This window comes from Alosa pseudoharengus, unplaced genomic scaffold (genome assembly GCF_046254945.1).
Source record: "Alosa pseudoharengus isolate Yale_2024_CS ecotype anadromous, Long Island Sound unplaced genomic scaffold, YU_APseudo_1.1 YU_APseudo_1.1_scf_24, whole genome shotgun sequence".
Taxonomy (NCBI): Eukaryota; Metazoa; Chordata; class Actinopteri; order Clupeiformes; family Clupeidae; genus Alosa; species Alosa pseudoharengus.
The window spans coordinates 29,266,293-29,294,028 of NW_027468689.1; the positions used below are offsets into that span (position 1 = coordinate 29,266,293).

At 43.7% G+C, this 27,736-nt stretch overlaps 1 protein-coding gene across 1 annotated transcript in view; it reads right to left on the bottom strand.

Annotated features, from left to right (window-relative positions):
- Positions 1-21,041, bottom strand: part of thsd7bb (thrombospondin, type I, domain containing 7Bb) — a 42,493-nt gene extending 21,452 nt beyond the window's left edge. The window contains exons 1-5 of the mRNA XM_076302544.1: positions 20,101-21,041; positions 13,203-13,451; positions 12,933-13,105; positions 12,222-12,377; positions 11,100-11,270 (exon numbers count right to left, since the gene is read on the bottom strand). Coding sequence (XP_076158659.1) covers positions 11,100-11,270; positions 12,222-12,377; positions 12,933-13,105; positions 13,203-13,451; positions 20,101-21,041 — 1,690 coding nt within the window. The remainder of the gene's footprint in view (positions 1-11,099; positions 11,271-12,221; positions 12,378-12,932; positions 13,106-13,202; positions 13,452-20,100) is intronic.
- Positions 21,042-27,736: the final 6,695 nt, after the last annotated feature.

Below are 27,736 nucleotides of genomic sequence, written 5' to 3' on the forward strand. Positions count from 1 at the left end.
TCTCCATGTTTCATGGTCATGTAATAATGTTCAACCGTGAATCTTCTGGGTGGTTTATCTGCATTTTTGGGGAATTCAAAGTTCTTAATTTGCACAGGGCCTTTTTTTTAACGATTTCAACTCGCTCTCTTACGGTGTCTGGCCATAACGCAGGGTCATCACTGATAACTGTAGCCTAGTGCTAGGTATTGTGTAAGGGCTACTCACGTACTGGTTTCGTTTGCACCCAAAGCTTCTGCTACTGAAATGGAGCCCGTAGCAGCACCAACAGCACCAGTGCGGACTTCAGCAGTGACAGTGATCCCTCACGACTGTTTCACTTAGATCATCATAATCATCATCATCATCAGTAGAAGAATATGTAGTAGGCCTACAAGAGCTATCCAAATTACTTTCTTCTGTGGAAGAATTCTTCGACTGGAAGAAGTTGGTTAATTTAGGCAATTTCTTTCTAAATTCTTCCTCCTCGCTTTTTCTTTTTCTTTTATCACTTCCACTCTGGAAACGTTTCATGGCTGCTGTCAATCGCTCAACTCCACACCTCACCAAGACTTCGTTCATAGCTAGTTGCTGCTATGGTGACAGAAAGTGGACCTGCAGTCATTTGATTTTATGATGAGTTTATGAGCAATCATGAGGCAAAATATTTTTTCAATCTTTATTATGGATTAGAATATATTGTTTGGATGCGGTGATCATTTATTTAAAAAAAAAAAAAAAAAACGAAATACGTTTTACCATTTACGAAATACCATCATTTACTACAGTTAATAATAGCAGTCTGTCCTCTGGAGTGGTTCCTGTTCATTTTTAACACGCCATTGTGCAACCCTTGTTAAAAAAAAAAAAACCTGTACCTGAGCCTATTTCCAAATTGCCTTTCCTTTCTAAAATCTTGGAAAAGACTGTCTATTCCCAGCTCATGAATTTTATAAATGAACATCATATTATTGAGATTTTCCAATCCGGTTTTAAAACATTACACAGCACCGAATCAGCACTTTTAAGAGTTTTTAATGACATCTTTTTAGCTACTGACTCTGGTCACTGTGTTGTTCATGTACTTTTAGATTTGACTGCAGCTTTTGATACAGTGGACCATGAAATCCTGATTGCTTGTTTGAAGCAGTGGGTGGGCATCATTGGCGCAGGTTCAGGCCCTACTTGTCCCAGCGAATCTTCTGTGTTAGCCTTGCTGACTCTGTGTCCTCCACTGCTGCCCTGTCACATGGGGTGCCACAGGGCTCTGTGCTTGGCCCTCTCTTATTTCCCTCAATCTACTCCCACTTGGTTCAATTCTCAGTCCTTCAGAGTCAGCACTCTGTAACAGTAATCCATGCCTTTGTGACCACTCGGCTGGATTACTGCAATGCACTTTATATGGGGGTTAGTGGGTCCTCCATTGTCCGTCTGCAACAGGTTCAAAATGCTGCCTTGCTGCCACTGGCTGCCTGTTCCTTTTAGGATTCAATTTAAACTTCTTTTATTTGCTTTTAAAGTATTGAATGGCCTTGCCCTACTGTACCTCTCCGAGCTGCTGCACCCCTACATTCCCAGCCGCTCTCTCAGGTCAGCTGACCAGCTGCTCCTGACAGTGCCTAGAACTAGGCTAAAACTCAGAGGAGAACGTGCTTTTGCTGTTGCAGCTCCAAACCGTCCTCATTTTAAATCTCTGCTTAAAACCCATCTTTTTTCTCTGGCTTTTAACACCAGGTAGCGTGATTGATGTGATTTAAATGTGCTGTGTGGGCAGTGCACTTTATTTATTTATTTATTTATTTGATTTTACTTATAATTTTATGTTGTTTTATCTTATTTTATTACTTTTATCCTACTGTGTCCTTTTATTGTTGTGGTGTACAGCACTTTGGAAACGTTGTGTTTGTTTAAATTGTGCTATATAAATAAAGTGGATTGGATTGGATTCATTTGCTTATGAGTGTGGTAATGGCTGTATTCACCTGTAGTGTCTCACCTTACGTGAGCCTTTATGCCTCCCATGGTAAATTGTAATCTGCGAGTACATACACTTTCTTTAAAGATGCATGGCGTTTTTAGCTTGGTTTTGTTGAATAAGGAGAGTTCTGTGCATGGTCACAAAACCACCGTGACCAGGGAACATGGTTGTGTCCTGTGTCCAACAATTCCCCAGCCTTATTATAGGGTTGTACATGGGCCTGTAAAATCATCTAGGCATTTTTTGACAGACCAAAGTTGCATACCGCTAGCATCATCTGAATGATCATCCAAACAAATCCATCATCCAAGAAGTTCAGTGGTACCTGACATGGCTGGTTCTGAGCTTGTCTTTTAAATGGAACGTGGCCAAAAGGCCGAAGGGACCAAATATCTGAGACTATAGGAGAGAGCGGGCTGAACTACCACACAGTGGCCATTACGATCTGCAGGGAAGAGAGAGAGAGAGAGCAGAGATGCACTGCCTTTTAAATACTGGCTGTTATGGTTCTGACTGTCTGGACCCCTTCTGTTTTTCTCTCTATCTCTTTCTCTCACATTAACCTCTCTCTCTTTCTCTATCTCTCTCGCTCTCTCACACACACACACACACACACACATAAGCCCCCTTCTTACCCCCACCCCCCCAACTCTCTCTCTCCCTCTGTCCCTGTCTCTCTCTGGAGTGTGGCTATTGATGGGCACCCTCGAGTGGTTTTAGAATAGCCCAGCATGTCTGGCTACATCCATTCATCCCCATAATACATAAAAAAACACTATAAAAACCTGGCGCTCCAGTGAACTAATAGGCAGTGTGACAGCAGGTCCATTTGCTCGTGTACTCTCTAATAAAGCCGGTGAATCAGAGCCAAGGTAGCCAAACCCCCCCATATGTGACCGGCCCGGCGGAAAGCCCTCGAGAGCCGGACATTAAAAACATGCAGACACACAGGGGAACGTGTCTCACTCACCGAAAGTGCAAACACCCACAAAGACCTGCCCAGTCTCACAGATACGTAAATCAGAGACAGTGTTTGTTTTTGAAAGAATAAAGTGCTCACAACACCGAAACTCATAGATGCGATTCCCCGGTGGCCCGGTGGACTCATGTAAAAGCACATTTGTTCGAAAAGTTGTTTTGTATAAATTAGCAAAGTTAGGCTCCTTCATATTTTTATCTACAGGAGTTTAACGTGCCAAGAATGTGTTAAGCAAGATTAACATTGATTGCCCAGGTGTGATAGTTCATGCCTCTAGACTGAATAGTATGCCCTTTCATATTTGGCATGTAAATGAATTGATAGCGACTTGCTGTTATGGGGCACATTATAGTATAGTGTTGTGGAGATTAGTTGTTTTTCAAGACTGACTGCTCCGGCTGGCTCAGTCTTCTAAGTGGCTGCTGCATTTATCCATGTGGCGGTCATTAATGCAGATACACTTCTTAGTGATTAACCTGTGTGCTCACTCATGCACAGAGCCAAGCATACGCATTTACACATAAATGCATATGCATACACAGTCTCACACTTTCATATGATTGAGCACAAATAGTATGTGCGCACGTGTGCACACACACACACACACACACACACACACACACAAACACACACACACGATATCCCTTCTGTTACAAAATGTTTTTCTTGGGTTTCAATTCCTCTTGGACTTGTCAACTTTAACTTTATTGGCAAACATAAGTTGCCAGAACTTTTCTGGCTCTTGTTCAGAGTTTGTGACTGGTACTGACACAAAAGGTTATCCATGGAGACAGGAACAGCTATATCTTGAGAATGGCACCAACAATACCTCTGAATAGCCCTGTAGGGAATCGTTGAGAACAAAATGTGTCTATCTGGCAACCCTTAATGCAGTGTCTCATTGTTAGGCAGGTTGGAGAGGAGGATTTGTTCTGAGAGCACTGGAGGTTTCTGTATGCTAATGACACTAAAGCATAACCATGATGGACCGGAAGGACTGGATGAACCCTAAGCTGCAACAAAAACAAACACAACAACAACAGCTACAACACACACACACGCGCACGCACGCACACACACACGCACGCACACACGCACGCACACACACAAAACTTATGCCATTCACAAACAGACAAACACATTCTCATGCAGACATTCATTTACTTGGTTATGATGCACTGGTATACATACTGTATAATACACACAGATACATCTGTTTCATCTCTTTGCGTGTGTATAGTACACACACACACACACAAACACACACATGCACACGCACACGCACACGCACACACACACTTAAACAGCCTTACCAGCCTGCTCCTCTCTCTTGTTGCTGTATCAGTCATTCAGGCCCATTCAGTAGTGTGTGTAAGTGTGTGTGGAGGCCTTGGGAGCTGATGTCTCCGCTTTCTTCTTATCAAGTCACTTCCTGTTCCTGCTGGCTGTCTGACAGGAATAAATATGTAAATGTGCCTCGTTTAAGTGTCGGCGGCCTGATTTCCAGACGTGGCCTCGGCTGAAATATACATGTTTATGACTCCAGCTGCCGCTGACTGCCCACGCCACCGGCCCATTCATCTCCACAACCGATGCCATCACGCCGCAACCCGGACAGGGGGGTTATTTATTTATTTGTTTATTTACCTCACTCATAATCTATCACCGGAATCCAGCCACTAAGGGAGGCGATTGGTGATGCGTGTCTGCACTTGAGGAATCCAAAGATTATTTATTCATTTTTTTTGCTTATAACTCGCCAGCAAAAGCCAGCCACTCGGAGAGAAGATTGGTGACGTATTTCTGCGTTTGAGGACCAACTCCCACGCGCTTGAGGTGAGGGTGATCTTGGTCGGTACTTCCTTGGCTGGAGATCTGAGACAGGCCTGGGCTCAAGATGAATTTTAGATCAGAGGTTGGACAGTCCACCACACAAGCATCCAGCCAGAATTCATCTTTACACTCAATCTGAGAGAGATGAAGCAGGTTTTTGGGGTGGGTTTAATATCTTTCAAGATGTGCCAGTGGTTTTTTAGATTGGAATTGTTGGACGTGTTTCAGTGGTAGGCACACAACTGAGCACATTAGGTACTAGGGAGATGCCCTGTCTCTCTTCATGAAGAGGGACAACACACACACACACCTCACAGACTGTCACATTTGGATGTGAAATATATAAGTATAGTAAGTAAGTATATATACTCTTTTGATCCCGTGAGGGAAATTTGGTCTCTGCATTTATCTGTGAATTAGTGAAACACACACAGCACACAGTGAACACACAGTGAGGTGAAGCACATACTAATCCCAGCGCAGTGAGCTGCCTGCATCAACAGCAGCACTCGGGGAGCAGTGAGGAGTTAGGTGCCTTGCTCAAGGGCACTTCAGCCATGCCTACTGGTCGGGGTTCGAACCGGCAACCCTCCGGTCACAGGTCCGAAGTGCTAACCAGTAGGCCACGGCTACCCCACCAAACCCAATAAACCCACTTCAGCTCACATTTTCTAACACATGCACACAAGAAGACACACACACAAACCAAATACATACAAAGAGAGCAGGGCTAAAATATTCTCCTCTGAACAGATACTGATGTGGAATGTGTATACATACTGTGTGTGTGTGTGTGTGTGTGTGTGTATGTGTGTGTGTTTGCATGCAAGCATGAGTAACGGGAGGGTTGACTGATGATAGAGGATTACAGGATTAAACTGGTCATGCTGAATACCAAACAAACACACAGACACACGTTGGCATACATACTCACCATCGGTGGTGGAATTCTGGAGAACACACTGCATTAAGCATGCCACCCATGCAGTATGTTTTGGCCTGTTAGAGAGTGTGCATGGAAACTGAACATGTTTCATACACACACACGCACGCACACACACACACAATCTGCTCATACATATATTTCGTGTGCATGAGTCCTAAGACGTGTGTGTCTGTGGTCCCTCAGGTTGGGCCTGATGCACACATGGACCGGCCAGTGAAGCAGAGTGGACTCTAACATGTTCTCATGCAGCCGTGACATGCTCTCAGTCTTCTAGTCTAGTCTAGTTCTAGTCTTTCTGTCTTTTCTCTCTCTCCCTCAAATACACACCCACACACACACACACACACACAGACACACACACACACACACACACAGACACACAAAAACACACACATACAGACACACACACAGACAGACACACACACACACACACACACACACACACACACACACACACACACACACACACACACACACACTGCTGGCTTTGACAGACAGAGATGTACCCAGAGGATTCAGTTCTACAACCTCTTGAAGCCCGGTGCCCAGGGCTGGGGAAGAACATGACTCATACTTTCACTCTCCTTTCTCTTTCCTCTTTCATTTGACTTTATCTTCTCGTCCTAGTCCATTGTTGTAACTCTCCATTTATGTATGTACTGCTCAATACTGCTCTCTCTCTCTCTCTCTCTTTCTCTCTCTCTCTTGCTCAGTGTCATCACTAAGGTTGCCTGGTTACAGCGTTGGAGAGATGGCCACTGTCCTCAAGTGCTTTTTTTTGTGCTTATTTTCACTTTCTACTGCTATTGTCACATGTTTTCGTAACTTGTCAAGCGCATGAAAGGCAGACGGTATTGGATATTAGACTTCACTTACAATCTGGTGCTACATCAAGGGACTTTCACTTGGCTGGATACCAGAGTTGTTTACCCTGTTGTTTAGCTTGGATACTTGGGCAGAAATGCCATTGCCAGAGGAAAAGGGGGAAACATTAGTCAAATTGAGGAAAACACATCATTGTTCTCCCCTTACAAGTCCATCACCGACTCGTTTTGTGAGTCTGTGTTGCTTTGGATAAAAGTATCTGCTAAATATCAGTAAATTTTTTACTTTAACTTTAGATCAGCACAGTGCATCAGAAGGACTGAGCTAGCAGCCATTCAGGACCTTCACAGGCGATGCTACAGGAGGAAGTGAGGTGGGTCCTCTGTGACCCCAGTCATCTCAGTCTGGCAGGCTGTACAAGAGCACTCAGATCTGTGCCAGCTGACTCAGAGACAGCTTCTATCCACAAGCAATCAGGATAATGAACTGCCATTGACACTACACAACAACATGTCACAACTAGAAAATGTAATGCCAGAGGAATTACAATAGTGGATGGAAAGCTGCTGACTTCTTTGAATCCATACAAACACTCAATCCAAATTTCAGGCATGTATGTCAAGGCATTTTTGAGATATCGCGCTCAGAGTATTCATGGATTTGACCTTTGACCTCCAACATCAGCTCACTTAATCTTTGAATCCATACAAACACTTGTACCAAATTTGAAGCATATGCGTCAAGCCGTTCTGGAGATATAATGCGCTAAGAATGAGATATGACTGTGACTTTTATTTTGACAGACGGGAAACACTTAAACAGGATCTGTAGTTTTAGGGAGTGCCAGATTGTATGCATTAGAAGCTGAGACAGTGGAATTCACAGGTGACACCTGTGCCAGTGTTCTAATTAGCCCGGGAACTTCTCTGGGAGCTTAGATTCTAAAGAGTGCAGCTGGCTTTAGGCCATTATGACATCACAGCCATACAAGTCTATGGGGGAAAAATTAGCTTTTTGACATTTTAAATCCCCTATTTCTCAAAAAGTATAAACTTTTAAGAAAATCTGAAAAACTCTCTTGTCCAACTCCAGACCTACACAATGGTTATTTCAACATGTCTGTACGTTAAGCGGTTAGAGTTGCATTCATTCTTGAAAAGGTAAAAAGAAAAGGTAAAAAGAAAGGCATTCACTTTCCATATGATTGGGATAACAACCACCCCCACACACCTGTTACTGTTTACAGTGGCTTTTCTATCTGCACTGTTTACATTGCCACCTATATCTTAATTACTATTACTAGACATTAATTGCTATAAAATAGAGCACTTTCACACACATGTGTATTCTTTAGGGCACTCTTTCACACCTACATACAAGACACTTGCAGATGTCAGCCAAAGCAAATGCATACATAATCTACTCTTTTCTCTCTGTTTTACTCCCAAATACATCCATCTCCACAGACACTTACTTAAATCTTGACTGTTTAGTAGACAGCCTGTCAGTAGAGAGAACAGAAAGAGACTGAGAGAGAGAAATGGAGAGAGAGAAAGAAAGAGAGATAGCAAAAGAGAGAGAGAAGGCGAGAGAGACTGAGGAAGTCTGTGTTCAACCTCAGCCAATCAAACAGAAAGAGGAGGCTTCCATAGGTTTTTTCCTTTCTCTTGACTCTTTTCACACTCCTGTCCTCCGTGGCCGGGCAGGAAGCACGTGAGCTGAGCTGAGGCTGCCACAGATAGAGGGACGCATGTGAAGCTGAGGTGTTTGTTAATTCTCAGTATTGATGCACTGCATGACAAGTTTAAGTAAATCTCTCTCTCTCTCTCTTTCTCACACACACACACACACACACACACACACACACCCACACACACACACACACACACACACACACACACACACACACACACACACACACACACACACACAGTTACACATCCTCAGTACTGATGCACTGCATGTACATGCAAGTACATGTAAATCTCTCTCTCTCTCTCTCTCTCTCTCTCTCTCACACACACACACACACACACACACACAGGGACGTGCACAGGGGGGTTGGTCAGGTTGCCCGGGCAACTGCCCATATGCCCTTCTCGACTCACCTTGCCCTTCCGAGGGGGGAGAAAAATAAATAAATAAATCGTACAATAGGTGCAGAATTTCACTTCCATTCGGGCACCGAAGGTGAAAGTCAGTAGGGGAAGAGTAAACTGTAAAGAGTGGCTGCAGCGCTGCACGCGACCGGCACCTGAGCTGAGCCTGCATGAGCGGCCCTATAAGGAGATTGTCACGGTTGTCTGGTGAGACGACTCAATGTTGTTGGAAAAGGAGAGTTTGTGATGTATAACAAACGAACAATCATCATCATCAAGTTTTATGAAATTAATTAAAATCTTCATAAATCCAGGCTGAGTTTGCCACTTTTATCGCTTTGGACAAAGGCGTCTGCTAAATCCATAACCATAACCATTTTAGCCTAAATAATCAGACAGACAGCTTGCAGACAAGCAGCCCGTTATCACATAGCCTAGGCTACTATTTTTTTGGTAGGCATTAGGCAAACTAAGCTACATGTCTGCTGATAGTTTTCACATTTCGTTTTAGCAAGAATAATGAATGATGGAAGTAATGCATCACATTAATTATAATTTTAAAAAAATATATTATATGGGTATTGTTTGAAGCCAAGATGCCCACTGAAAAGAAGTGGATTCAGGAGAGGGAGAGACAATTCAGGGAGGCAGCAAAGGGTAGCACATCACTGCAGGGTTGGCTGCGAAAAAGCCAACCAGCAGGTAAGACAGAGACTTTGCACTCAGTAGTTAAGGTGTGCTGTATTTCAGTGTTTTACTTCTTTGTGTATATTTTAATAAAGACCCTGTTATTCTCAGTCCTTCATATAGCCCATGAGTTTTTTTTTTTTTTTTGGGGGGGGGGGGGTGCCCTTTTTTCAGGTCAGACCAACTGCCCCTCAAAATTCCTGTGCACGTCCCTGCACACACACACACACACACACACGCACACACACACACACACACACACACACACACACACATCACGAGTACTAAGGCACTGCATCAACAAGACATGTAAATATTCCTCTCACACACACTCTCTCTGTCTCACACACACACACACACATATTCATCTAGGCAGGCTATCTCTCTCTCTCTCTCTCTCTCTCTCTCTCTCTCTCACACACACACACACACACACACACACACACACACACACACACACACACATCTTAGGTATGCTGTAGGCTAAATATTCTCACATTCACTATTCCTCTTCTCCATCTCCTACACACTTACACACATATACAATTACATACACACACATGCATGCTCGCTCACAAACACACACACACACACACACACACACACACACACACACACACACACACACACACACACACTCCCTGTCTCCCAAATATTGTTTTGAATTGTTTGATCTTTTGATATTTTGATTGTGTAGCACTTTGGTCAACAGTTTTTAAAGTGCTTTATAAACAAACCTGACTTGACACACACACACACACACACACACACACACACAGACAGACACTCATACACACAAACACACACACACACACACACACACACACACACACACACACACACACACACACACACACACACACACACACACACACACATGCTCTCTATCCAATCCACATTCCTTCGCTTGAGCCTTCTCTATATTGATGTGGTAATGGAGCAGGTAATTGTGTCTGTAATGACCATCATTAACATCGCAACACAGTGCTGGGATCTTCACTCTCCCTGGCTGACAGCTGCAACTCTGATTGATGCCTCACATTCATTACCACAGAGTCCTGGCCAGCTGAGCTGACCAGCAGCACTACCGGAGAGAGAGATGCCTGCGCATGGCTGGAATGGATAAACCGGAGTGTGTGTTTGTCCGTGGGTGTGACAGAGAGTGAGAGAGGGACAGAGAGAGAGAGAGAGCGAGAGAGAGAGAGAGGGTGTGTATAATCTTGTAGTCTGGCTAGTATATTCAACCCTCAGTCCAAAACATATGACAGCACATTGACAGAACAATATGTGTCCATGCATATGTTATAGCATAACATTTCCTTTTTTTCAAAGCAAACTGTCAGCTAAAGTGAAGCTGTTCATTATTATGATCGCTGCCCTGATATTGCTGGTTTTGGTGGTCATGTAATATTTATCAAAGTCTTTTTTCTTCCACATTTTCCCCCACCAATTTATGGTCAACAATGTCAATCATGTACTAGCCAGTGATTTGGAGATTGGATTCAACACAAAAGCAGTCATGCTTTTTAAACGCCCTGTAGACTACAGATAGCAAGTCCAAATCAAAGCATGTTGATTCCCCTAGATTCCACTCCCCTAAACTTCAGACAAAAAAAGTAGATTGAAGTGACTCAAATTCATTGCCTTGCCATATGGAAGACTGTATTGCACCCGTGTAACTTTGGTGGTGAATCATCATCGCACAGATAGATTGTTTTTGTGGCGCGTGTGGCATATCGTCTGTCATACTGTGCAGCCCAGCACAGAACGTACCTGTTGTGTTCACACATTCCACTTTCTGCTCTTGGGTCCCAGGACCACAAGTTCCTTCCTGTGGGGTGCAGGGCCCTTGTGAGGTCAAACGCCAGGTGAAACAGGAAGTGGGCTTGTCGCAGGGCATGGCCTCGGTCAGGTGTGGGCAGCTCTCAAAGACTCCACCAGTCCCTCCCAACACAGACCGCCTCCGCACATGAAACCCTTTTGGAGAGAAATGTATGTGTGTGTGTTGTGTGTGCGCAAATGTATTTGTGTACACACACATCATCAGTCAGAAGATTCCTATGGAAGAGAGACCTTGCATGAACCTTGCACTAGGAGCTGGTTTACATCATGTAAAGTTTGGCACTTGCCAAGTGTCTTTGGTGTAAGCATATGTGGAATCCACAGAACGCTGTTTTTAGGAGTTTTGTTTGTGCAAGAAAATAGGTGTTTTGTTCTTTTCTTATGTGGTTCAAGGTCAAGGTGTTATTATGGTGGTTACTGTTTTGTTTTGCTGTGTGCTTTGGGAAGGAGTTGGCTGTACTGTTGTTTGGAGTGATGTGTGGGTACAGTTGCATTATTTTAGACAGTGGTGTGGTTGGATGCCATGTGGACTAGATGATGCTGGGTTAGAGTATTCAACAGATTTTGCTGAGTTTGAGTGTTGACGTGGTGTTATTGACTAAGGCTCATCCACACGATAACTATACGATAACGATAATGGTAAGAATTAGTTTTAAGTATCACTATAGTTAATTGCAAAGACAAGGTCCACACCCATAATGACAACAACATGAAGAATGAGATCATTGGAGGTCACTCTCAAAGCGAATTTTGAGAATAATATGCAGGGTGTCTGCAGATTAAATATTAAAGTTCGATTAAAGTTGAATTTAACTTTTTAAGATATTTTTTTAAAAGTATATGAAGTACAAAAAGTAAGGAATATCTGAGTCCCAGAATGACTTTTAAAGTTGGGCAGGCTGAGAGTACAAAGATAAATTCCGAAAGGGCAGTTTGCTGGCCAACATTCATATCGTCCACATATCACCCACTCTTACCCCAACCAATATCAATCATGTATGTTTGTGTTGACCAGATGTTGCTGGGTGAGTGTGCTGTGTTTGTTCTCCTGACCTCTCTTCCCCTGTGACTCGAAGCACTCATCATGAACACAGGGTCCCCACTCTGACCAATCAGACAGCAAGCAGAGCTGAGGACAAGTGATGGAGCAGCTCTGCACCATTGAGGGGAGGGGCCCCGAGCACAAGTCCCGCCTCACTGGCCGCAGTTCTGCAACAATGAGAAACAGATCACAGAGATAAAAGAAGGGAGATATATCAGCAGAAAACAAAACAGCGCGTTTGGGGTTAACAAGGCTAATAACCTGTAAGTCAGAAGTTTTGCGCAACACACACTTCTACAGCAGAAAAATTAAGTGCTGGAGGGAGAGAAATGTGATTTGAAGCCACCCTCTCACATCACTTCACAAGAGCCTCACCGATTACCATTTAAATTAAAATGCAGAAATGTACGCAACACATTTAATCCTCCCCACACTCCTCTCTAAGACAAGACATCATCCATACATTACTGAAAAGCTATCCAATTTTCCCCTCACAGAAACAATTTTCTCCTCTTAAAAATGCCCCCCCCCCCACACATACACACACTCCTTTCAAATTGATGCATGCTTTGATTGAGCTAGCAGAAGATAAATACATATTTTTTATGGAAACAAATAAGCCCAATGGCACCCTGAATACTGAAGTTAATCTCAGAGTGAATGAAAGTCTTACATCTATACTACTAGAGCACTCGTGTGGAGCTGAGTGATTGCTCTTTGGCCTGCGTGCTTACTGTGTGAGAGGGATGTGACGTTGTCCAGGCGAACGCAGTACACTTCCCTGGTCTGGATGCCACCTCCACAGAGGACGCTGGCATTACCATGGCGATGGTCCTGCTGACCCAGCAGAGGAAGGATCTGGCATTCACCCCAGTCTGTCAGCAGCCACTGGTAGCTGGAGCACCAACACACACACATACACACACATGGTCCATCACACACGTACCCAAGAAAATATGATTTCCCCTTTGTTGCTTTATTTTGAGTCATACCTTGGGCACAGTGAGAGCAGGTCCCCAATGAGATTACAAGCCTCTCTTTCCTCCAGGGCGGGGCATTCCTTTCCTTCACCAATCAGAAGCCCTTTCACATGACGCTTCCTGGTCCTGTAGCCAGGAGATTGGTCTGCTGTGCGGCAGGTTTTGGAGCATGGGCTCCACTCCGTCCAATCAGACACCACACAGTCTTTGGGCATTACGCATGAACGGAAGTTCACAGGGGCGTTGTCATGATCACAGAGGCTTTGAATAGAATATGTAATAACACATTTATTAATACATTTAGACTTGTTATTATACCATATAGGGATGGAACGATATAAAATGAAAAAATACTGTATTTCTGCAGATATATTAGCCTACTATTACTATTAGGCTTAGGCTCCAACAGCTCTTTCTGCCTCTTTCTGTCTCTTGCTGCTTCAGCTGTCATTAGCACTGGTTGAAGCCAGGAATGGGATACCTCATCATAGTCTACTGATTGGACTGTTCAGTTTCCTCACGTGTGTTCAAGTTTCAAAGTGGTACCTTTTTTCTCCTTAGGACAGGCCTTTTGAGCCTGAGAAAAGACATTTCCATCGGGACTATCGGGACTACCAGAAACCGAATTTAATATCAATTTAGCAACAACAGTCCTTGGCTTGCACGATTGAGAACGTTTGGATTAAATGTGTGTCCTGAGGAGGGGTGTCTGTTGAGACAGAGAGACAAGGAGAGGCTGTGTATGGTAGGCTACTTCTGTAGGGTACTCTTTGTCTTCGGTAAAGTTGCACATACAGTAGCTCTACAACAATGAAAGAGCTCTGACGTTTTTAGCGGATTCACGGTCCATCGTTACATAATACTACAATAATTATAATACTATAACAATTGTATTGTGCCTTACTGATACATTTCTTATTAAATTACCAATGTGTTTAGAACTAGCTTTTAGGCCACAATTCATAATCAAAGAAGGCATTGTTATCAGGCATGATGGTTTGTTCATATGATTTTCTGAAATTATTTTATCAATCTGATTTTCTCAGGTTACAAATAAAAGTGTGACTAATTTCCCATCAGAGGGAGTCAGTTTGTTTGTTAAAACAGAGGGAGCCTGGCACTTCATTTTCACTGCAGACATCTTAGCTCAAGGTGCATTTCGGATCAGACAATGTTACAGTAAGTGTTAAGCAAGGTGCAAGGAATACTTCACACGTTTGAGTGTGACACTGTTAGACCTTGACAGCCTTGAGGACACCTGTTTGATTTGTTGCAGTATAGTTAACACTTACTGTGCAGAAGCATTGCACTCTTTATGATTGGAAATGGAAGGGCCATATTTTTGTTTTAAAATAGCCCTGACCATAGTGGCTATTGACTACATTTCCCTTTGTGCTCTGCTGCATTTGGAGAAGTGAGAAAAGAAGGTACTGGAGAAAAGTAAAACCATCTGTTAATCCGAATTCAGCCAATCATTGTTGCAACAAACATTACTTTCCTAGCATATATACAATACACTCCTACACATACACAGTCACACACACACACACACACACACACACACACACACACACACACACACACACACACACACAATCACACACATTAGTATGCAGCAAATGCCTTTGCATAGATACCATTGCAGTATTGTAGGAAGGTAGGGGAGATCTGTAAAAGACAAAGTAAAAGCTAATTATTCCTGTGAGACTTCTTGTGTCTTCATTTAGTTTGCACCAAAACTAGCTTGCACCACTAACAATACCCACAGTGATCAACTGCATAGTTTTCCATTGTTCAAAACCACAGCTTTTGTGCAAATATTACAGATCAGTGGCATAATTAACAAAAGAGGATAATGGCCATTTAATCAGGTCTACAGCAATGATTAATTAGATTTGTGTTGGTGATAAGTTTGAAGTCATTTCACTTGGTAATTAGGTTGCTAATTAAACAGCCAGGGTGAGCATCAGAACTCAGGTGGGAAATTTAAATTTCAAAACCCGTCCCTTAATAAGATTAAAGTTCTATTTGTGGAGATTAAACGCAAACGTTAATTAATCTGCGTGAGGAGGCCTCCTCAAAGTTTCCAGAACTGGCAGTGAGAATACTCCTCTCTCTTGTTTACAAAGGACTTCAAATTGTTGAGCTGGAAAGTGTTTTCTTGTTAACATCTTTTTCCATATGTATTTCACAAAGTTCTGAACTGTCTCCAAACATTTGTCTGTTTTTTCATGTTTCAAAGCAATCCAAAGAGAGAGAACATCTTGGAAGGGGAAAAATAAGCAAAACAAGATCAAAGATTCTCCACAACACTGTCTGACAGCACTGCAAGACAACTATTAGCAGCATTAAATTAGTATTCAGCGCACAGATTAGGTTTCATGTTCCTGACGATATGGCAAGGCACAGAGCATATGCTGGAAGAGATGTTCTCCGAGATCCTTGTTCTTTTGGATATGTAGAGAAGTTTTAGACTCAGGGAAATGGTGGTGGAGATTTAGGAAAATCATGAGACATTATTGAGAGATGAAAGCATCCCTGGTGCCGTGCATGTGGTACTAACACTAATCTCCAAATCCCCAAGGGATCAGCCCTGTCAGGAACAGGCACCTGTGGCTGTGCTCCACACCACACACTGTCCTTCAAAGTTCCCTCCCTCCGTTACCACACACACACACACACAGACACAGACACAGACACACACACACACACACACACACACACACACACACACACACACACACACACACACACACACACACGTGCGTGCACACACACACTATGGCAAGCTATTTTAACATTTAATCAGTAATAATTGCCATCTTCTGAGCAGCCGGGTATGTTCATTATTTCATTGCAAAAGTGTTTTCTCATGTCTTCTCCTAATCTTTTTGTAACTTTGGATTCATTTAGATGAGTTTCTAATGTAACTGGATTCGTAATTTGCACCTGACAAATGAATTGTAATACTCTTATTCACATTAGCCTCTGCTGAAATCATTACCAAGATACATAGTAGGGTACGGGTAATGGTATTACCTCTGTGGCTAGGACTAGTTTCATACTGCATAAAATCTGGCAATACCAGAATCATGATGGTGGAATATTCTATAGCTTAGCAATTTCCAAAAATATACTGACATTAATATTGCATTCAATATAACATTTTATTCACTGAAGTCTTGTCACTAATCCATTGGAAGAAGAATGTACCTTATACTTCTTAGCATTTGTGACCTGAAGTGACCCGTGCTTGTGCATGTGCAGACATCATGTAGCCCAAGACACAATTGATCTCTGCACGCTTAGATCAACTGTTGAATCTAAGCACTTTTGAATCTAATGCAGATATTTGCAGTGATCTCAACCAGGGGTGCGTTTCTAGAAAGCGTAGTTGGCTAACCTCAGTCGCAACCTTCGTACTCGAGAACATTTAGTTACGTTCATACTTTACAAAATGTTTCTGTTGTTCATTTCGATGTAATGTTTGTCATGTGACGCAATACATCTGCTTACCCCAGCAATACTTATGTGCTGACTGACTGCGGTCAGCGATCCTTTGCGATTTCAAGCTCATACATTTTTGTCACATTCAGCAATAATCTTCTAATGATCTGCTAGCTGCCCATTCCATGAGTATAATCTAAAAAGGCAGCCCAGGCTCCGCAAACTGGAAACAAAAACAAAACCCTGTGTGTAGTTTCTCTGGGAATACTGAAGGGAGGGGTGAGATACCTGTCTGGTGTGTTTCACTTGGTTGTTGGTTAAAATAATGTAGGCTATGTTGTTTTGGACAAACGCATCTGGTAATAATTTTAAGGGTAAGGCTATTTGCACCCCTGGTACAATTAGCAGTGTATGCTATTCGTACCCTGGTGCACACAGCAATGTGTCCTATTAGTACCCCGTCTTGTACAAATATCAGTGTATACTATTTGCACCCCTGTGCATTTATTCTGGCATGTTGATCAAACATGTTTTTTTGTTGTTGTTATGTAACAGGGTGTGAATACCTCAGCTGTGTAATAGACACTCTGAATAAGGTATGCTGTTTGCATCTGCAGCTGGTGTTTATAGTACTACTCATATTCACGAAATTCTCACCTTCTCATATTCACAAAATTTCTGTTAACTAACAAACTGACGGTTGTATGTGTTCACTGAACCAAGATTATGAAAATAAAACACAACTTTTCAATCTAAAACTTAATCTGAACAGATATTAGTGCCGAAACGTTTCAGAATTCTTCACTTTCTGCTGACAAAAAAACAAATGTCCGCCATGTTTTTTGTGCACGCGAGCAACGTCTTTTTGTTGTTATGTCACAGGTGTGAATAGCTCAGCTGTGTGGCCAGGCTTGGAATTTCAACATTCTGGGGGCAAGGCCACTTGGATTCAGTTGGGCATATTTGGTGGAGGGCACAAAGGCCACATGTCAGGGCACTAAGGCCAACGTTAACTATACAGTAGTAGGCTATAAAAATGATCAAAGTTGTATTTAGCCTATTCACTGCAGTAGACCTGCATCACTGTATGAAACATTACAAAAACATGAAACATGACACATTACATATAACTGTAAATCATCTGATCATCTAATATTTACAGATATCTAGGCTATATTGAACATTTATTTGATATTTGGCCTGTTATGAAATCATGTATTGAACAATTTAAGCACAGCTCAGCTTTAAGAAAGTCAAATAGCCTAGATGCATGCTTTTGTGATCATTAAGGCTACTTTCACAAACTCTTAGTCAGCTGTCCTCTGATTTACCGATATCTAGGTGACATTTGTAATATTTATTTTGTATTTGGCCCGTTATGAAATAATGTGGAACAATTTAAACACAGTGTAAAACTTAAAGCCCAAATTTGGAGACATCCATGTATGTTGAAATTTACTGCAAATTCAAAACTGGATTACTCTGGAACGGCTAACTGTACAGGGGACTGCTTTACACCTTTGTGTTCGGTAAGGTCTGCTGTTTATTGATATATGGTTTGTCATGTGTTAAACGAGGGGTTCGTGAAGTATTCCGCCGAGATGAATGGGTAGGGAGATGGACGCAAAACCTTCAGTAGAATTTATGATTATTGAATGATATTATTTACTTTTCTCGCGAACCGTTCATCACAGCAATTAGCGGCTAACATCGTTTAAAAGCTGAGAAAAAGCTCTTTCGTGTGATACTTGTGATGTCTGTGTGATTCCTACCATGTGTGTGGCCAAGGCTATTCGTACCAGGGGTGTAAATAGACACTCCGTAATTTTAAATAATAGACATATACATAAATAAACATTATATAATAACAATACCTGAACAGTCAATGTCAGTGAACAGCAATTGAACATTTGACATTTGACACTTTGCCATGTGGAAAATAATATGCAAATGTGGGCGACATATCCAGAAATAATAATATGTAAATTAGGGTGACCTCCAAAATGGTTTGTAGATATCTGACATGGGAAGTTATCATATGGAAATTCTGAAGATATCTGTCATTCTTCTTACTAGTGGAAAAGAAATCACACACACACACACACACACACACACACACACACACACACACACACACACACACACACACACACACACACACACACACACACGCACACACACACACACACTTTCATTGGAAGTGAAAGAGACTAATGTGCAAAAAGAAGAGCATAACTTTACTTTGTAGTTTTGTGGGTGTGGGACAATCCCTTTGTGTGACAGATTGAAGAGATTGATGTGTAAAGAGTGCTGTGCTTCTGAGTGATGTTACTGCAGGATTTAGGGATGACACACATCACATGCACCTGTGCGCACACACACACACACACACACACACACACACACACACACACACACACCTTCTGTAAGACAAAGACCCAAACACGATAGACACTAACATGCCATGACTTATTCATATGCTCACACATTCAGTGTAGACACACACACACACACACAGACACACACACACACACACACACACACCTCTCTCTCTCTCATATACACACAAACACACACACACACACACACACACACACACACACACACCTATGTCTTTTAATTATTCTACCTTGTGTCTTTTATGTTGTCTTCTTAATTATTCTTTATCTTTAAATTATTTTAACTTGCACATTTTATGTTTTCTTTTTTATTATATATACACTTTTATGTTTTCTTTTATTATATTGTATACTTTATGTGAGAAGTCTATGTGATGACGTCATAAAGTACAAAGCAGATGCAGTGATTTTGACCTGATTTTAGCCCACTTGAATCCAATCTGTCCGATGTTTGAACAGGCTCATGATGCATGATTAGAAGATGTAATAATAATCAGTGTTCCAGCTCCAGTCCTATCCGATTGGATATCTGGCATGTCAGAACCTTCTTGTTGTCTGTCTTCCAGTGTGAGCAACCAAACAGGCCTACAGTGTGAACATATCAATCACAGTCCGACTAAAACGCATAGTGTGAGTTACCATTTTGTATGTGACAGAAAAATATGCAGTGTCTACCCGGCTTATGTCTTAATGGCAGTTGGTTGCACTCAAAGACATTAGCTAAAGAGACCCCTACAATGCAGGCACACACACTCACACACAAACACAAACACAAACACACACACACACACACACACACACACACACACACACACACACACACACACCCAGCTCACCCATGCTCATTAGTTTGCCTATTTTTGGTAGAACTTTTGAACTGTTGATGTGATATTCTCTATGTGGGTTTTACTAGGATAATAGGATAAATGTTTGGGACAAAAAAGCTGATAGATGGAAGATCTAAATCTCATTTTGATGTATTTTTCCCATCCCTGTATACAAATAACTTTATCTTTCTCGGTCTTTGTCTCACAAAGAGATTGACGAGATTGGTGTGAACTCACCTCAGCATTACGTTCTTGCCATCGTTGCGTGTGCATCGCACCTGTCGTGTCTGATATCCAATGTGAATGCCCCATGACTCTCCATCTTCGTGATGGTGGTGGGGGTGGTGGGGGTGGTGGTGATGGTGGTGGTTCACTCGGAATATGCTCTCCGTGTGCCTCCTCACAATCACTGACATCCGGGCCTCATCTGACCTCTTGACCTCCACCCTGCCCGAGTGGTCCTGGACGCTGAAGTCCACCCGTGTCCTCCCAATGGGCAGCGTGCTCCTGACCCGACACTCGCTCCACGGCCCTGCCCACAGGCTGTTGCTGTGCTCCTGCTGGTCGTGGGGGCAAGGGGACGGGGCATTGGCGCCGCGGTGACAACGCCGCATCTCGGTCAGGCTGGGGCACTCAGCGCCCCCGTAGAGTGGCGCGGCCAGGACCTGCCTTGTGCGGTGCTGAAGCGGGGGAGTGCCACTGCCAGCGCAGCCCTGGCCCTGGCTCTGGCTCCGGCAGGCTGACCAGTGGGAGAAGGCGGACAGGACGCAGTTGATGGGGCAGGGCAGCAGGCAGGCCTGCTCGTCGGGCGGAGGCGGGGAGAAGGCCTCGCACACGCGTGGGTCGGCCGCAGCCTGTCCGTCCGTGCGCCTGGTACACGACACACGCCGCCTCTGCACCCCGCGCTGCGCGGTCACACACTCTCTCAGCGACGCCGCCGAGGACGAAGCGGTGGAGGAGGGCGGGGCTGGGCTGCAGGGTCCCCATGGTGACAGCTGCCACTCAAAGAGCGTGCGGTGCCACTCGCATACTCGCACGCAGGCGCGCTCCTGAGGCGGACGCTCGGACAGCGCACACTTGGATGGGAGCGTCGTCCAGCCGTCTAAGTGGACGCACCACACGGCCCGGAACTGGCTGCCTGCCGAGCCGCACGCCCCTGACACACACACTCCCCACATCCCTGCAGAGAGAGAGAGAGAGAGAGAGAGAGAACAAAAGAGGATGAGAAAAAGAGAGAAAGACAGAAAAAAGCATGAGAAAGACAGACCATCCTGATGTTCTAGTTGTTTTTATTTCATAACCTATATATAGTTGTGAACTTGTGAGGGACAGGTGTGAACGGATAAGGGAGGAGAGGAAGGTTTGAGCAATGATATTGTGTTCTATCACATCTGAGCCACTGGAACGTACTTGTGAAAAACAAAGGGAAGGTAGAAAAAACTGTGAGCTGAAAAAAAAGACAACACTGGAACTGCTGAAAGAAAACGAAAAAAAGAGAAACGGTAGGTTGATAAGAAGAAAAAGAATAGAGTGATAGAGACAATGACTAACATCACTCCAACACCCCTCCAATATTACCCATTCCTTAAATCAGGAGATGGAATATGTATAAAGTCTCACCCTCTGTAGAGTCACCTTGGCTCAGATCTTTAATGACTACTAAATTGGCAGCTAATTGTACTGAAATTAAGGCCAATTATTGTCTGATTATCATTAATGAGCTCTCAAACATTAGATCAAATTCGTCTTGATTATGGAACCAAAATATGTACAAAAACAACTGCACACAATGTATACACATACACTCTCACTCTCTCTTTCTCTCTCTCTCTCTCTCTCACACACACACACACATGGACCAACATATTAACTCCCTGTGTGTAAGGGTGGCAAAGATTGTATTTCTTTAAACAGTCTTTCATTTGTGTGGATAAAAGGACTGTTTGACACCTGGCCTGACAGAGAAGGCATCCCAGAAGTCTCTGATATGAAACATTCCTTCCCACAAAGGGCTGATAGTGTGTTCCCCATGGGTTGTCATGGTGTATATTGCTCCTTTTCAAGTCATATGGGTTTGTGTGTGTGTGTGTGTGTGTGTGTGTGTGCGCGCGCATGCGTTTGCCCTTGTATTTTGAGACACATAGAGCACACGCTGATCCACTGATTACATGATCTTTTAACCCTCACTCAAAGAGTCACTCAATGAGTCACTCTGCTCTGCACTTGCACAGAAACACACACACACACACACACACACACACACACACACACATTAGTGGACACACACACACACACACACACACACATGCACACATTAGTGGACATACACACACACACACTAGTGGACATACAGTACACACACGCACACACACACACACACACACACACACACACACACACACACACACACACACACACACACACACACACACACACACACACACACACACACACACACGGACCACACCGGGAGAGGAGGGAGTGCTCCCTTGGCACGGTGTGTCACATTCCGTCACCGTGGCATTGTGATGGGGTCACACAGGGGTCAATGAAGACACAGGACCAAAGGCACTTGTGTGTGTGTGTTTATGTGTGTGTCTGTATGCGTGCTAGACAGTGTTGGGGGCTGGGTGCGATTTTACAGTACAGAAAGAATGTTTTTCATGGAAAGCTTTCATCCGTGAAGTCAGCCATGTGGTACTAGCATGAAATTGACACACCCTTTTTTACACATGGATACACACACACACACACACACACACATACACACGTTGCACTCTCATGCATACATATGCCATTTAAATTAACACACACACCACAGCCACAGGCTCAAATACACACACACACATGCATGGCGCACACACGCATGTGCACAGAGCACACACAAACACCCACACACCCACAAACACAAACACAAACACAAACACACACACACACACATGCTCCAAGAATGAATTAAGGAGTAAAAGTCCATGAAAATCCATTCACCTCTAACTCCATTATGTGTCCTAGGTTAAAGGGGCTAAAGGTCATTATCTAATTAGTCAACTGTACAGTGGTTCATGAGCACTGTTTCGGCCAGTGAACCCTTTTAAATGCATGTGTTGAAAGGCTTGCTGTCGAGTGTAATGGAAATGTCATATCACATCAAGGCGTGCGGCACTCTCAGCTGGTGACTGTCTTATAGCTCTCTTTCAACTTTCAATGTACACACATGCACATACGCAATCACACACACACACACACATACACACACACTTATACACACCTACTCACACATACACACACACACACACACATTTTCAGAGGCTGAAAGCTTTCTTCCGTCATTGACAAAAGGCAGCAGATGACAGATTAATTACCCACTAATAGGAACCGAGCCAATTCTGCTGACTTTTACAGCAGGACGCATGTGCCGATGAGTGCAAGATGCTTCTTTTTCTGTCTTCTCTTCTTTCTATCTTCGCTTCACGAGGATGGAGGGTGAGACAGGCGCTGTCAGTGTGCACCACAGGGGAGAGGGGCCAGTGATGAGGATCTTCCTCCAGCTGGGCAATTTAGATTGGGAAGGGGGGAGTGGGTGTGATTTAAAAGTCACTCTGCATTTTACCACGCATCGTTTCACCGCAGCTTTAGGTGTGTTTGTATTGGTGGTTGGAGGGCTCTGTAATGGTTGGATGTGACCACAGGTTCAGATATGCATGTGTGTGTGTGTGTGTGTGTGTGTGTGTGTGTGTGTGTGTGTGTGTGTGTGTGCGTGTGGTTACAATACAATGGCCTGGGAGTGAATAATGTGCTTACCAACAAGGGCTTTTTTTACATGACCCTAAACCTCAACAGTCAAACAAAAAGAGGGTCTCCAATTCTATCAGATTGGATGCTGGTTCAGCGGTAGAGAAAGGGGAAGGCCCAATACTGTTGCCGTATAAACACTTAACAACATTGTTGTAACATGTAGTGATGATGTTGCTGATGTTACATTGAAATGGACATTTTCAGAGGGTTTTTGAACCAGTTTGTGCCCATTCTCTTAGTAGTACACCCCAAGAGCCAGGTTGAGGTTAGCCAAAATCAGTGACCTGAAAGACTATGCATCTGTTTTTGCATAATGTAAAATGTGTGGAGTGTAACCATTAACCTCTTTTGAACATTAAAAAATATTTGAGTGTGCGCATGTGTTTTTTTTGTGTGTGTGTGTGTGTGTGTGTGTGTGTGTGTGTGTGTGTGTGTGTGTGTGTGTGTGTGTGTGTGTGTGTGTGTGCATAACTGAGAGACAGGAAGCATGTGTATTAATATTTTTTTGTCTCTGATTGAATCTACGTTTGTGTGTGTGTATGTGTGTGTGTGTGTGTGTGTGTGTGTGAGTGTGTGAGTGTGTGTGTGTGTGTGTGTGTGTGTGTGTGTGTGTGTGTGTGCATAACTGAGAGACAGGAAGCATGTGTATTCATATTTTTTTTGTCTCTGATTGAATCTACGTTTGTGTGCGTGTGTGCACATATGTGTGTCTGTTGTGTGTGTGGGCATGTGTGTGTGTGTGTGAGTGGGGTGAGGTTGCTGATTATTTTTCATCTTGCCTTGATAATTAATGAACCCGCAGACGAATGAAATGAAAGAATAAAACTGTTAATTAATGAGCTCAAACAAACACAGAAGAACAAAGGATGATCGCAACTCTCACTGCCATAGCAAAATTATTCCCAAATCTCAGTTTATTATGGCAGGGAGGGTTTCTTTGCTTCCAGGGATGGTTGTCTCCCATGAATATGAATGAAGACTTCAAACACTTCTCAGTCAACACGCGTCCAAGATGCTCACACTGCTCAGGTCATAGGTTCGATTCCAGTGGAGCACTCATACTAACACTACGGCTGCTTTTCATGGCCTAACTGTTAGCTAACTTTAATGTAAACAACTTCTGACTTAATAAATAAATGATTAAATGCAAAGCCATTGAGTTACGAAATGGTGGAAAAAGAGATGGCAGGACAAAAACAGAAGTAAACCAGACCAGAAACAGAGAATGGCATGAGATTCCGTTTCACAGCATAGTATTGTTTCACGGTGAAACTGCCGCACTGTGACAGCTTACATGCATATAACAGTGTTCTGCACTTGTACAGTCCAGCATGGCCTTGCACACACTGACACGTCAATGGTCCCACAGTGAGTCCATCTCAGCACAAAGCCCATGGAACTGATAGGTGGCATGGGGGTATTTTTCACCGTGGGGAGTCATTTTAGCCATTATTCTCCCGAAGTCTGACCACATACAATGTAAGCCTGCGTCAAAGGCAACACTAAAATATTCTTAGCCTACTTACAGAGACTTCACAGAGATTCAAGATTCAAGAAATTCAAGTTCAATCTTTCTATTTGTTGACTGAACAACACCCTAACGCCAACCCTTACCATATGACAAATGACAAGTAAATGACAAGAGATTCACCAAATAGTTTATTTGTAGGTTGAGCACCTACCTCATCATCACCGCCTCTTACTTCACCTATCCTTTCTTCCCTCTCTTCTCTTGTCATCCCCTCTCCTACATTCCTTTCTTCTTCACCCCTCTCCATTTCTCTTACTTGCATCCATCAGTCAGACTTTCCGCCGGGTTTCCCCATGACATGGTACTGAAGCTCGGGTGCATTTTAAATGCTGTCATGGGCAGTCAAGAGCCCTTCAAATGGCCTCTAATGAGCTACCATTAGCGTTCACACCCAGCTGTCAATCAACCTGCCAATTAGGGAATGGAGGTGTTGAATGGAGGCTTTGGGCTAGATGGGTGAGCTGGAGGGGTCCAAGCAGCAGAAAGGGAGATCGAGCGGACAGGAAGGCGGTGATTTTAAACACCCTCTCATCAGCCCACCGGTTAGCCCGGCACGGCCCACCGCAACAGCTCCACCTATAGGTGACACAGAACAGCAGCAGTAGACGATACAAGCCAGATTACCCACACAGGGCCAAAGCCATGGAGAGACACACCCAGCACGGCATAGCCGGGCGTGACAGGTCAACATGCAGGATCCTCTACAGGATCTGGCTATAAAGTACACAGGTGCATGGGTAGGCCTAGCAATCTAAAAAGGCACAACTTTGTTTTCAGTTCACGCATGTATTTGGACATCTACCAATGCAAAAACAGGTTGTTTTGACTGCCTAAGTCTGAAAATATGTGATTCAGTGAGCCATTCAGATTTGCAGTTTAGTCAGTCGTGTAGTGTACGTGATACACAAGACTACGCAGTATACCCACAAAAAATAGGCAAGGATGCGTATTAACATTTGGGGTTAATCACAGTATACCCACTACAGCTAACAAGACTACATCACAGTATACCCACTACAGCTATAGACTACACCACTGAGTTTAGTGATGTCAAGTCTGCCAGCTTGTTGAATGGACCACCCCAATTTTACCTATCTGGACCAAGTCTCCACTCACATCTGAAGAGCGAACGGGCAAACATTCGCTCTTTCCAGCAAGCTCAGATGCAACATGTCAATCAAACCTAAGTGACTGTAAAGGAACAGACTCACAAACAGGCCACTCTGAACATTTTCAGACGGGGGTTGATAAGGGTGTTGTGGTGCTTCATCCTTCACCTGTGTATGACACAGATGTTTTATCAACACCTCAAGAAACTAGTTAACTTTGTGTAAAAAGGGTCAAATAAGCCCTCTCTAAGTATAATTTAGCAGTAAGCTGTTATATAACCTCTCTTTGATATGTGTAGCCTATAGGGAGATGTTCCGACTTTTATTAACAAAGCCAGATTGTGCACATCCAAGCTTCGCTTCTCAGCTGAATTTCCTTCTTGTTGATTTAAGCATGGAGGACATCTCCTGTGGATGCAATCTTGCTAAAGAGAGTGTCGGGACTCTCTCCCACTGCGGCTCTCTCCTCCCTGCGGCTGACCTCTCCGCAGTACCGCTGCAGACCTCCCCAGCAAGCCTGCTGGCCAGGAGGATGTGAGGGGGAGAGGAGGCAGGAAGACGAGGCCTACGGCCCTCTGAGGGAGTGTTGCACTCGAGCAAGGGGAGGAGAGAAATGAAAAGGGGCTCGCTGCGGACGGAAACTCACTCCTTTATCCGCTCGCTGTCTTTCTTTTGTTCCACCCTGCCATCCCTCCATCCAAGCAGGACAGGCTGAGAGAGAACAATAACTCAGACGGCAAAGGGGCAGGATAATGAACAAGCGCTCAAAACACACAGGATTAGGGAGCCCACAGAGAGAGCGTGATGAAGGAGAGGGAAGGAGAAAACAAGAGATGGGTAGAGAGGGAGAGATAAACGAGAAATGAGACAGAGCATAATGGAGAGAGAGAGAGAGAAAGAAAGAGAGAGAGAGAGAGAGAGACAGAACAATGAGCGAGAAAGAGAAGATTGAGTCACAAAGCATACGTCATAGACAGAGAAAGACAAGAGAGATGAGAGAGAGAGAGGGAAGACAAAAAAAAGACAGAAATAGAGAGTGTAAATGCACACAAAGTGAAAGACAGAATAAAGAGATAAAGCAAAGGACTGACCCACAGATGAAGAGGACTAACATGAGGAGAGGAAGAGGGGCAGAGGGAGAGAGTAATGGACAGAGAGGAGAGAAATGTAGCAAAATAAGCACAAAAAGAAAAGATGGGGAGAGATACATAGAGAGAAAATGAGGAAAAGAGGGGAAATGTAATGAGATTGAGGACGAGAGACAGGGACCAAGAAGGAGTGAGAGAGAGAAAGAGAGAGTAAGAGAGAGAGGGGGGGGATCAGCCCAGCGGCACTGCTTCAGAGCGCTCCGACAAGCACGCTCCTTCATGATGAAAGCCGTATTGATTTCACATTCAAGGAATCATCACCTCTCATGCCCAGGAGTGCTCATGTTCGA